Genomic DNA, 12,488 nt, shown 5'->3' with positions numbered 1-12,488 from the left:
TAAGGTGAGGAGTTCTTTCCTTCATTGCAACATGAAGATTTCTAAAGACTGGCAAAGAACCACAAGGATCTCTAACAGGATGTGGAAGCCATTACGCGGATGAAATACTCAAATACGGGGACTAGGGGTCGTTGTGCAGTCCTACAGAACTAGTTTCAACTTCTACTGCTCCAAGTCAAAACCAGACTATAGCAAGTGGGGGAGAACACGAGTAACATGTCAGGCCTCAAGAACACTGTGTCAACTTCAGCAATTCGTTTTTCTAAACTAACATGTGGGGTAGTGTTCTCCCTCCTCTTCATGTACAAATGCAATACAAACACAAACCTTCAAATACATCCCATGGCTCCTTAGTCAAAAATTCCAATTTAATTCATTCAAGGGAGAGTAATTTCAGATAGTGTTTCTAAGTTTTCTGTTAGGGAAATACAACAAGGAAATACCAATTTCTCAATTTTTTCACACTTATTTTGTGAAAATATGTAAAAACTGAGACAAGCAAACACAAGTTGTAGATTTTGAACAGAGCATCTAAAGCTTAACTCTCTCATTTAGAGAACTTCTACCAAAAAGAAAAAAAAAAAAAAAGAACCAGATTTCTTATGAAGGCTGAAGCCCAGAAACGCATAACCTAGTTACAGGCCTGATAAGTCAGGCTGCACTTTGATGTGGGCCCCTTCATTCTTACAGTTGGGCCACTTTCCAACAAATTCAAATGGATGGAGATAAGAAAACTCGGCCAAAGCGGGAAAAGCTGAAGTGTACAGAAAGTTCTGTGGGTGTGCACACCTTTTTAAGGATGAGGAAAGGAGAAAGACATGGCTGAGGGACTACTAAACTGAGTGTGAGTGGGGTTAAGAAAGTCTGGGTACGCCGAAAGATTTCAAAAAAAAAGTGGGCAACTTGTGGACTGCATCATGTTCTTTTCACCGAGTTTCCTGCTTGCCTTTCTACCTACCAAGGTTAAATAATTACCTTGTTATCCTACATCTGCCCTGCAGCTTTCCTATGGGCTGATCAAACTTAGCACAGTGAGTCACCGAGTACTTAAAAACCCTAGCTCTTGCCAGTAAGGATCCCCTCTTCTGGAGGGTGCCATCAACTGGAGAAACCTGTATCTGTATTTCTCTGATGCAGCAACCCTCCTAGGGACTGTCTTCCCATCTGTGAGTTTAACTTCCTGAGGTCTTGAGGCCTGAGGAGGAGCCAGTGAGGCAGGGCAAAAACCAAACTCAGAGATAGATGACATGCTATGAATGCAAAGCACTTCTGAATTCCTGGGACCTACCAGCCCCTCCCTATCCCTTGTGACAAATGGCAAGACTGCTACTTCTATCCGAGTTTTTCCTAAAATCTAAAGCCAATGGCAAACATTTCACTGATGTCCAATAGAACTTTCTAATGGAAATGCCCTATTATCTGTGCAGGCACACAAGGCAGTCACTGGTTCTAGCTATTGACATGAGCCTCAAGTAACTGGGGGACTGCATTGTTCAGTTAACGAGCTACCCTCATTACCAGCAGCAGCTCAAGGTGGGTGGCCACTCAAGGGAAGTTTTCTTAGTTGAAAGCTTTGAAGCAACATTTTTTTTTTATCACTCCACCACATCAGACGTCTTAAAATTGCTCAACTCCACTCTGGGGCCCAGAACTCAGCAGAAACAAGCGTTCTTTTCTCTTTCCTGGAGGGGATGGAGGTCGGGAGACAGCAGCCCTAACTCTGCTTTGTAGAATTCCAGCTCCTTGGAATCACCGCACAGAGCCTTACGGCCGCTGTTTCATTCTACCCAGAAATTCTGTGTGTCTGTATGCGTGTGTGTGTTCCATACACTGTCTTGCTTCAGCGGGAGGGGCCCAGCAGCTCAGTGTAGCATGTTGCCAGAAACGAACGGTGACATATCTTTTCCACATCTTAAACAGATACTACCAAGGACAATACTGCCATTCTGATTACTTTACCAATTAAACAAATATAAAAGGACATTCAAGAGTGGACTTACCGCTTCACCCGCCCAGTACTGTCCTGACTCAATTCTTTCATTCTTTCTTCTACTTTGTTCAAAAGCTACGGTTAAAGAAAAGCAATCAGTGGGCTTATAGAACAGCTAAATGACAGTCCAGAAGACGGGTCATGCTGATAGCTGTGTGATACTGACATAGACACCTGTCCCCCTCCATCGCGACATGAGCTTCTAAACCTTGTTCAAGTCTACACTGTCCTGCCAACTGTCACACATGGTGCTGGATCCAACTTTAGCATGAGTTAGCAACCAAAAAATGGGAGGAAGGCTACCTGATACTGCCAGTGTAAAACAGTAATCAGAGCTTCTCTATTCCCTCTAGGGAAAAGCAAGATCCTGACTCAGCCAGTTAAAAAGGAAAGCTGAAAGGTGAGTGCTGTGGCACAGCAGGCTGAGATGCTGCTTGGGGTGCCCACAGCCCAAACCAGACTGCTGGTCGGCCCAGCTGCTCTGCTTCCTATCCAGCTTCCTGCTGAGGCACCTGGGAAGGTACCAGTGATGTCCCAAGTGCTTGGGCACCCGCCACCCCGGGAGACCTGGATGAAGTTCCGGGCTCCTGGCTACTGCCGGCATTTGGGGGATGAACCAGAGGATATACCTCTCTCTCTCTCTCTCTCTCTCTCTCTCTCTCTCTGTATATCTGTCTCTGTCTCTCTCATGCTCTGCCTTTTAAGCAGACAAAAAAAGACTAAGTATTGTAAACATAGGGGGAAACACAGGGAGGCTGACATCCATGTTCCTAAAAACAACTATCTCTTTTCTAAAAGCACAGATCTGGAAGGAGGAAAGTTTACAATTAACTGTGAAGTCAGCAATTAAGAGAAAACAAATTTATCATTAAGCCAAGCAGATTTGATGTTCCTTAAATACATGAGTAAGTAAGTAATGAGAAACTGACACTGTCGATCTCTTCCTTGCCCTGGGCATCACTGTCGTAACTCTGAAGGTCCAGCAACACCAATCCGTGTGGATAAATTCTCAAATTGGCGAAGCTGCAAAGTAAAGTATAATTCTAAAGTTAGGAATTGTATCACAGCACTCAAAAAGAAAAAAGATAGTACCCCAGTTAAGAGAAAAGACTACTGCTCTTGTTTCGTAGTCCTAAATCACATAGCTAACTCTTTGGCATTGTTATTAGGGCTTCTTCTTGAGGGCAGAAGCTATCGATCACTTAATGGAAGATTTAGAGGGGTCACAAAATACTAAAGCTTCAAAACTGGGCCTTGCACCCAGGAAGTGACTTAGGAGCGGCTCTGTGAATTTGAGTAAAAGGTTCTCCAGTGATTCTTCTAAGTCTAGTTAACCACTGACATAAGAGGAAAGGAGGGTAGCGAAGGGCAGCCTGGCTTCTCCCAATTACCCTTCAGAGTTCAAAGGAGAGTTGAGCTTTGCTGCCAGCAGGCAGGAAATTAATTCAGTAGGGGTGGGTCAACTCCAGCCCTACGGTTTGTTTCGGGAACATGTGCAGACTAAGACCAGTTTACATTTAATAGTACGTTAAACAGTAAGTGACAGACCATATGTACCTCTAAAAAAACACTTTTTTAACCTCAATTAATAGATAAGCAGCCCATTTTTTAGAATAAAATGAATATTTCAGTGTGTTACGTGCACTAAGAAGTGCTTTACGAAGCTTGTTTCCACCATATGCATTTATGTATACTGCATATACAGATGTGTATTTTCAGGATTATGATATGAAATTACTTCTTATCACAAAACTGTGCCTAATGAAACATTTGAAAAATACTAAATTAGAACAGGAATTCTGTTCACAGAGGAAGACAGGCAGTGCCCTTAAATGGCCCCAAAATCAGGTTCAGGCCCAGACACCACAAGCTCCTGTACACCTGAATGAGCAGCCGCTCTTTCCTTTCCATCCACACCAGCAGCTAAAAGGAGGGGCAGGGCTGAAGGAAGGATAGAAAACGCCACCCCTGAACCGCTAGAGTGGTTCTATCACGAACAGAGGGAAAGTCAGTAATGCGGCCAGAAATAAAGACAAAAAATTACTAGGGGGCCAGAGCCGTGGCGCAGAAGGTTAATCTTCCACCTGCGGCTCCAGCATCCCGTATGGGCACCAGTTCTAGTCCCGGCTGCCCCTCTTCCAATCCAGCTCTCTGCTATGGCCTGGGAAAGCAGTGGAAGATGGCCCAAGTTGGACCCCTGCACCCACATGGGAAACCCAGAAGAAGCTCCTGGCTCCTGGCTTTGGGTCAGCATAGCTCCAGCCGTTGCAGCCAAATGGAAAGTGAACCAGTGGATGGAAGACCTCTCCCTTTCTCTGCCTCTCCTTCTCTCTGTGTGTAACTCTGACTTTCAAATAAATAAAAATAAAAGTCTAAAATTATTTAATTAACAGTACAAATTTGACAATCTCGATGACTGTGCACATTAAGCCTGTCTATATATACAACACATACTTATAGTTAAGAAAATACAAAGAATTCAAAGAATGGCATTTCTCTTATCTGTCATTTCTTGATTTAGAATTTCTTTCCTCCTCTGTGAACAAATTTAGTTTAAGTACATACTGACTACAGAAAGTCTATATACATAGTCTGTAACCCAAAAGCCTTGAGCCCTTGGATCATCTCAGCTTTCCTGCCAAGCTCCTTGCAAAACTTTATCACCGTGCATTTTATTGAGGTCTATATTAACTGACAAGCACTCCTAACAGTGGTCAGGTGGCCAGCAGCATTGCTTTAGCTTGGAACTCACTGGAAATGTGGCTGAGGCCCTGCCACAGACCTACTGCAGTGCACACTGGGTGGGTGGTAGGTGGGGAATTTGTGTTTCACCCAACTCCGGATCACTGCTGCCATTTCACACTGCTGGTGCTGCCAGGCCACACAGTAGAATCACCAGGGCCTTTGGACAAACAGATGTCCAAACCGGTGGCCTCAATCTCTAGGAGAAATGCCCAGGGCGGGTACTTTCTAATAGCTTTCCCAGGACATTCTGAGGTACAGCTAGGGTTAAGAAGCACTCAATTCTGGCTTCCATCCTAAAAGATGTCAAAGGAAGAAAAAAAATACCTGGACACCACCACTACCTCACACCTCTTCCCCCTCTGCTCTTCCTTAGAGCCCACTTCTGAAGAAGAGCCCTTGAGGCCGTCTCACCTGCCATTTTTGTTGGTGTAGGTGGCTAAATACCCATGGTCTTGCCAGGTATGCACCGATTCTGCCATCCCTTGCTCCTGGAAAATTGACTGGAGGCCTTTCAGAATGGTCTCGCCATTAGCTGCAAGACAAGATAAAGAAGGCAAGATGGTCAGGAAGGCACATTCAGTAAGGCCGTTTGATGACTGAATCTTCGAAGAAAATCTGAACAGAGTTACCAGTGTCACTTAGCCCCTGTGTCAAGAGTTATACACAATCTCCACACTGCAAAGAAAGGCTACACAGATCACCTGGGGACATGAAAGGACACAAAACTGACCATAAATAGCTATACCAAGGATACGAGAGACATTCAACCTAACTAGAGACAGCATAACCAAAAACCAGACATGTAAATACAACAAGAGTATTTCAGTTTAGGTTAAATTAATGAAGATTTACATTACTAGAAAGGGGATACTTATTCTCTGTTAACAGGTACTATAAATGACTCCAGGGGCCAGTGCCGTGGCACACTAGGTTAATCTTCCACCTGCGGCGCCAGCATCTCATATGGGCGCCGGTTCTGGTCCCGGTTGCTCCTCTTCCAGTCCAGCTCTCTGCTGTAGCCTGGGAAAGCAGTGGAGGATGGCCCAAGTGCTTGGGCCCCTGCATCTGCATGGGAGACCAGGAAGAGGCACCTGGCTCCTGGCTTCAGATCGGCACAGCGCCGAAAGTAGCGGTCATTTGGGGAGTGAACCTACGGAAGGAAGACCTTTGTCTCTCTCTCACTGTCTATAACTCTACCTGTCAAATAAATAAATAAAATCTTTAAAAAAAAAAAGACTCAAAATTTTTCATTTATTTTTCAGATATTTTACAAAGTGGAAGCGTTGCTTTTGAAATCAGAAAAAAAGAAATCAAATGTTCATGCTCAGAAATAGAGTTCTAAATGGTGGTACTGAACAATCCCATGGACCATTCTGCTGTGCTGAGGGGACACCCCCTCCCAATCCAGAAGCCTATTCCCACCTCAACCCCCAAAGGGAGCCCAGCATCCCCAGTTCAAATGCATTAACTTCTGCAGGCTCATTTGAAGCCAGTTTCTTGAAGAACATTGAACATTACAATACTTAGGGGAAAAAAGGCAAAATGCAGTTTGTTCTTCCATAGTTCCATATGCAAAACAGCATAATGAAGAGCCAAGGTGTGAGAAGAGGAATTGGAATTACTCTGCAGGTCTGCTCCTCATGAGGGAAAAATCACAAAGCATCAAAACAAAGCACTTCTATGACCTGAACAGAGGCAAAAGAAACACACACACACACACACACACACACACGCACAGAGAAAGAATCACAGCTGACTCTGGTGTGATTTCTCAAGAAAAATACATTAAAATTCTTGCCTAAACTAAGTAGGGCTGAAATTGGACCTGGATGTGATTTATTTTGTTCACTATGCATGAAGAGTCAACCTCCAGGGGCTGCTGCTATGGCACAGTAGATTAAGCTGCTGCCTCCAACAATGGTATCTCATATCCCGGTGCTGGTTCAAGTCCCAGCAACCCCAATTCTGATCCAGCTCTCTGCTAATGGGCCTGAGAAGCCAGCAGAAGATAGCCCAAGTGCTTGGGTCCCTGCCTCCCATGTGGGAGACCAGGATGGAGCTCCTGGCTCCTGGCTTCAGCCTGGTGCAGAATTGGCTGTTATGGCTATTTGGGGACTAAATCTACAGATGGAAGCTATACTATCTCTCTCTGTCCTATGCCCCCTGCCTCCCCCTCCCTGATCTTTCTGCCCTTTGAATTAATAAATAATCTACTTCCAGTTCCCTTGGAACTGTGTTCCTAAGATCTTTCTAGTGTACAGTAAGACTAAAAGCCACAAGGAGTGGGCATTGGGCACAGCAATTCAGATGTCCTTGGGATGCTTGCATCCCATATCACAGTCCTGCTTCTGCTTCTGATCCGGCTTTGTGCTAATGCAGACCCTGGGAGGCAGCAGGTGAGGATGGCTCAACTACTTGCATCCAGTCACTCAGATGGGAGACCTGGACTGAGGTCCCAGCTCCCAGTTTTAGCCTGGCCCAGTCCTGCTGTTGTGAGCATTTGAAGGAACCACTGGATGGAGAAATTCTGTATCTCTGCCTTCAAGTAATTAAATACTTTTAGGAAACAGATCATCTTAGGGGGAAAAAAAATGAATGAAGGCCAGAAATGGGGAGTTTCAGAAGCCAAACGGGATAGGAAATGCATTATATTCTGCCTGCATGGACTTTTTTTATTTTTTGGACTTTCTAAGAAATGTGAATTAGTTATTTAAAAATTAGAAGATTTCTCTCTCTCCCTCTCTCTCTCTCTCTCTCTCTCTCTCACACACACACACACACACAATCTCACAATGCCATGGCTAAGATGATCACCAAAAAGGATTTGTGTACATCCTAACATCTAGAACCTGAGAAGGTGACTTCATTTGGAAAAAGGTCTTTGCAAATGTAATTACATTAAGGATGTCAAGATGAGAACACCTAGAGTATCCAGGTAGGTCCAAAACCCAATGACAAGTGTCTTTCTAAGTGACAGAAGATAAGAAGCAGAGGGAGAAGCAGGGGTAGTGACATGAAGAAAGACAGGTAAGCAGGGATTGGAATGATAAGCACCACAAGCCAAGGCAAGCCAGGAGCCACAAGAAGCTGGGGAAGGCAGGAAAGATTGTCCAGGAAGAGCCCTCAGGGGAAGCGTGGGCCTGCCACACCCAGATCTCAAACTTCTGACTTATAAAATTGGAAAAACTACATCTATATTATTTTTAAAAAAAAGTTTATCTATTTATTTGAAAGTCAGAGTTAGAGAGACAGACACCTTCCATTGCTGGCTCACTCCCCAAATGGCCACAATGACCTGGGCTGGGCCAAGTCAAAATCAGGAGCCAGAAGCTTCATCCAGGCCTCCCACATGGGTGCAGGGGCCCAAGCACGTGGGCCACCTTTTGTTGCTTTCCCAGGCCATTAGCAGAGAGCTGGATCAGAAGTGGAGCAGCAGGGACTCAAACCAGCACTCATATGGGATGCTGGCATTTCAGGCAGTGGCTTAATCCACCATGCCACAATGCTGGCCCATCTCTGGTTTTTTAGGCCTCCCAGATTGTAGGATTTTTAACAGCAGTCCTAGCAAACTACCCACCACAACTCTATTTTCAACACAACAGAAAACAGAGTGGTAAAAAAAAGCAGTGGAATCCTAATTTTTGTTAGCTTCCACATTAGCAAACACAGAGCAGTCAGGACAGAATCAAAACCCGGACAATATTTAGATGACAGAGCCTAAATTAAAAGTAAGTAAAAATCCATCAAGTGTCCGCCCCCAAGGAAGGGTTTTTTTTTTCTCTGCAGGCAGCTGAACCCATGCGGTGGTGGGGGTAGGAAATGGGACCTGAGTACAGCCAGAGAGCCCAGAGAGCATAGCCCTACCCATCATCAAAGTGAATGAACTGGGGGCTGGCACCGTGGCTCACTTGGTTATTCCTCCACCTGTGGCACTGGTATCCCATATGGGCACCGGGTTCTAGTTCTGGTTGCTCCTCTTCCAGTCCAGCTCTCTGTTGTGGCCCGGGAGTGCAGTGGAGGATGGCGCAGGTGCACCGGCATGGGAGACCAGGAGGAAGCACCTGGCTCCTGATCGGCGCAGTTCTGGCCATAGCAGCCATTTGAGGGGTGAACCAATGGAAGGAAGACCTTTCTCTCTGTCTCTCTCTCTTTCACTGTCTAACTCTGCCTGTCAAATAAATTGCAAAAATAAGAAATAAAGAGTGAACTGAGGCTACTTCCAGGAAAACAGCCCAGTGAGGCTATAAGAGCAGAATCCACATTGCATGCCCACTGCAACACAGCAGCAGCGCCCCAATGAATCATTAAACTCTCATGTATTTCTAACAAAACTGTACCTTTGAGAAGTTCATTTGGCAGAAAGTAATCTAGCTTGCTTTGCTGTTCCAAAATTGGTTTCCGGAAATTAAAAAGGAAGGTCTGAATTATATCCTAGAACTGTGGCGTTTCAGACTGAATTCCACCCAGCTTAAAAAATAAAAAAATCTTCTGATTTCAAACTTGACAAAATGAACTAAGCTGTTTGATTTGTATTTGTCTGGAGGTCAGCCCACTGAGCAAGTGCCAGAACCTCGGTGGGGGCAGTAGGTGAAAGTGTGAGTGTGCCTAGCCCGCAGAGCTCAGCCTGCCTGGGAAAGAAAGCCACTGTGCAATTATGCAATCCCGTCTTGGCTAGACCAGATGTTTTCTGTTTTCAAAGTGTATAAAACAAATCATCACTCCTGGTAAATTGCCTCAAGACTGGGTTGTGTTGGCACATAACAAAACAGATCACAAATCCCCCATGCTGGTGAAGGGGACAACCCAGGCAGGGCCGCTCTGCAGGTGTCCCACCAGGCTGCGCGGTGAACCAGGACCTGGGGGCTGAGCTGGACCAAACTCAGTCCCTTGGGCCAAGGAAAGGGGGCGTCTTTGTCTGATGCTCGCAAAGGCCTTGACTGCCAGCCAAGCCCAGCATGGCAGCCGCCCCCCTTTCCTCACTGGCACAATTACCAGAAAGGAACCATGGAGGCTAAAGGAAGCCCTCCAGCTAGGTTTTAAAAGGAAGACAAAAACGGATACAAAAGAAATCCAATTTGAAGTGTTCCTTGTTTCTGCACTATGGGCTTACCCCCCAGGTCAGTAAAAACGGGCCAAGTCTGAACATAGTTCTAGCACCAACTGTTCATTCCCCTACATGCCCAGTTGGTGAGTAGGGCCCTGTGGTCCCGTTGGCCATGTGGGAACGTCAGCCCTGCTAAGAGGCTATCCACAGGAGTGACAGGGCCACCACTTCGCCCACTGTCTATCTCACTTGCTATTCACTTTCTTCCTAATCTGGGGTCTCCCCCCAATCACCCATGTTGCTCCCAGCCCTTGTGGAAGACTCTGGAAATGGGAGCTTAAGTCTTTTCTGAAACCAAGGTTTGAAAGAGAAAACTGGAAGCCAATGCTATGAGCCCCACCAGGCTTGGAGAAGTGACTTGCTTAGTCATCTTCATTGCAGGTGCTTAATAAATGGTTTGTAGGTAAATGAAAAATGATTTCATTTGGCTGAATTCATCATCCTTAGCACCTTCTCTATGCAGGGTTTCTAGAACATACAGATCAGTGGTTTTCAATCCTAGCTATACATCATAATCAACTGGGGAGTTCAAAAACTTTGATGCCACATGCTAGAGCAATTAAATAAAAACCTGGGGGTGGGACTCAGGCATCAGTATTTTTAAAATCTCCCTGGGAAATTCCAATGTGCAGCCTTGGTTGAGAAGGGCTCGTCTAAACCTCCCAACAAGAAAGAGAAAGAAATCCCCTATAATATAATCTTCATACTCATTACACCCAAGCCATCACAAAGTCACAGAAAACGTTCAACAAAACAAGTCTGATCAAAGTCCGAACTCTTCACTATCTGAAACCACAGGTAGCCCATGACGTTCCCTAGAAAATGCTTCACAATGATTTCAAATTTTAACCTGCATGCCTGTCCAGTATGGAGCACGTAACATGATGAAACGAATCACAGTTGCTCTATAATGCAATGTAAGCACTTTTCTCATCCGATTCAGGTAACTCCAGTCAAAACTACTCAGTGTCAGTAAAGTTAGCAAAGACTTCACATCTCTATTGCTCCAAATACAGAAATGGGGGCAATATAGTCTGAGAACTGTTATGTGTGCTACGTGTGGCTGAAATGAGCTTGGGAGCAGAAGACAGCCGGATCTGGGAACACAAGATAACAACATCCTAAGTGTCTACAAATCAGAAGAAAATTTAAAAGCAGATCTAAATGCTAAAAGAGCTATAACCACACTACTTTTAAGTAGATAACCATAATCCAAACTAGCCCAACAAAATGCTGTTTGGCACAAGTTCTTAGAAAACCCATTTCCACTGAGGTCAGACAAGAAGGATGTTGTGACACATACTGTAGCTAGTATTTCACTCACAGCCTTCCAAAGTGCTCTGCCACACACTGGCCCCTTCCAGGGCAACATGTCTCCTTTGTCTACCAAAGAACGAAGTGGCCCCATTTCTAGACCCCTGTCTGCTTAGTTCATTCAACAAAAACTCATACCTCATACCTCATGCGGCCCAAATTCAATACCCCACAGCCAAAAGATGACAGGAAGGAGAAAAAAAGAATCAAGCCCAAGTTTCATCTCCCCGCCTCATGTTCCCCCACGGATCCATGAATAGGCCTCCCTTAGAGAACTCCATTCCTCTGACCCTGAACATCAGCTGCAGATGGCCGAGGCCCCAACCTGCACATCCAGCTGGATCCTGGCTCCAGTGCAACCATCCTTGGCACCATTCCAATCCTAAATTGGAAATCAGTCAGGCTGGTGACTTCCCACAGATGGGTATACCACTGCCCACTTAAGTTCCCCCTGAAAGGTCCCCCTCTTCAAGCTTTTCCCATAAATCTCCCACCAGAGCCTCTCCACCTCAACCCAACCAGCTGGCCAAGATACTTCTCACAGACCTAAATTCCTCAACCAGAAAGTGGAACCAATGTTAGTTCCTTCCATCCCTCAAGGTCCTGCTATTTAATCACTGATCCATTTGGCGTCGGACAGCCCTGTGTGTGAAAATTAAGTAGAGTAGCTGTACCCGTCTTTCCTAGTTCAGAAAGTTGTGCTGAATAACAACGTATGACGACTCCACGCAACCTGACAAAAAGACAGGAAAATACACTTTGGTTATATTCCCGGCCCTTCTTCAGCTTAAGGGCCAAAAATACTCCTTAATAAAGCTGAATTCCATTAGCAGCTGCCCAAAACAAATAATGCAATTCTCACCATCCAGGAAGAAACCCTGCCCCTCTCTACAAGTGATCTAGGCTTGCAGCTTCAAGTTTTTTCAACCTCAAAAACTTCAGCTAAGAACATCCTGGGGGGTGTGCAGGCTTTCCAAAGGCTATGTGATGCGCATGCCTTGTGCTGGGATGCAGAGAGCGCCCCGGGGCCTGGCCTACACTGCCATCAGCCGATGGGTGAAGATTCCCCTTTGAAAATGAGGGGGAGAAGCTGCACATTCACCTTCATTTGAGCTTTCTCACATTCAAGCAGCATGGGGCTTCTCTCGCCAACCATATTTTTAAATTAAAGCTGGAAATTCCGTACCTCCACATCTAGACCCCACCCGCTATTGCTCTGTCCCTCTTCCATATGTGCTGAAGCTATTTAAGCCCCAAGAAGCAGTCAATCATTCATTCCTCCTCATCACACAATGGCAAACCTGTTCTAGCTCACTTCCTGCACCCACTGCTGAC

At 45.4% G+C, this 12,488-nt stretch overlaps 1 protein-coding gene across 1 annotated transcript in view; it reads right to left on the bottom strand.

The window, feature by feature from the left end:
* The window catches only part of SMS (spermine synthase), a 49,123-nt gene that overhangs the window by 21,187 nt on the left and 15,448 nt on the right, over positions 1-12,488 (bottom strand). The window contains exons 2-4 of the mRNA XM_008272445.5: positions 5,147-5,267; positions 2,920-3,013; positions 2,001-2,065 (exon numbers count right to left, since the gene is read on the bottom strand). Of these exons, the coding sequence (XP_008270667.2) occupies positions 2,001-2,065; positions 2,920-3,013; positions 5,147-5,267 (280 nt within the window). The remainder of the gene's footprint in view (positions 1-2,000; positions 2,066-2,919; positions 3,014-5,146; positions 5,268-12,488) is intronic.

This window comes from Oryctolagus cuniculus, chromosome X (assembly GCF_051225735.1).
Source record: "Oryctolagus cuniculus isolate XC-2025 breed Fujian yellow rabbit chromosome X, ASM5122573v1, whole genome shotgun sequence".
Lineage (NCBI taxonomy): Eukaryota > Metazoa > Chordata > Mammalia > Lagomorpha > Leporidae > Oryctolagus > Oryctolagus cuniculus.
Note: the sequence above shows the minus strand (reverse complement) of the source record. Positions and strands in the feature narration are given on the sequence as shown.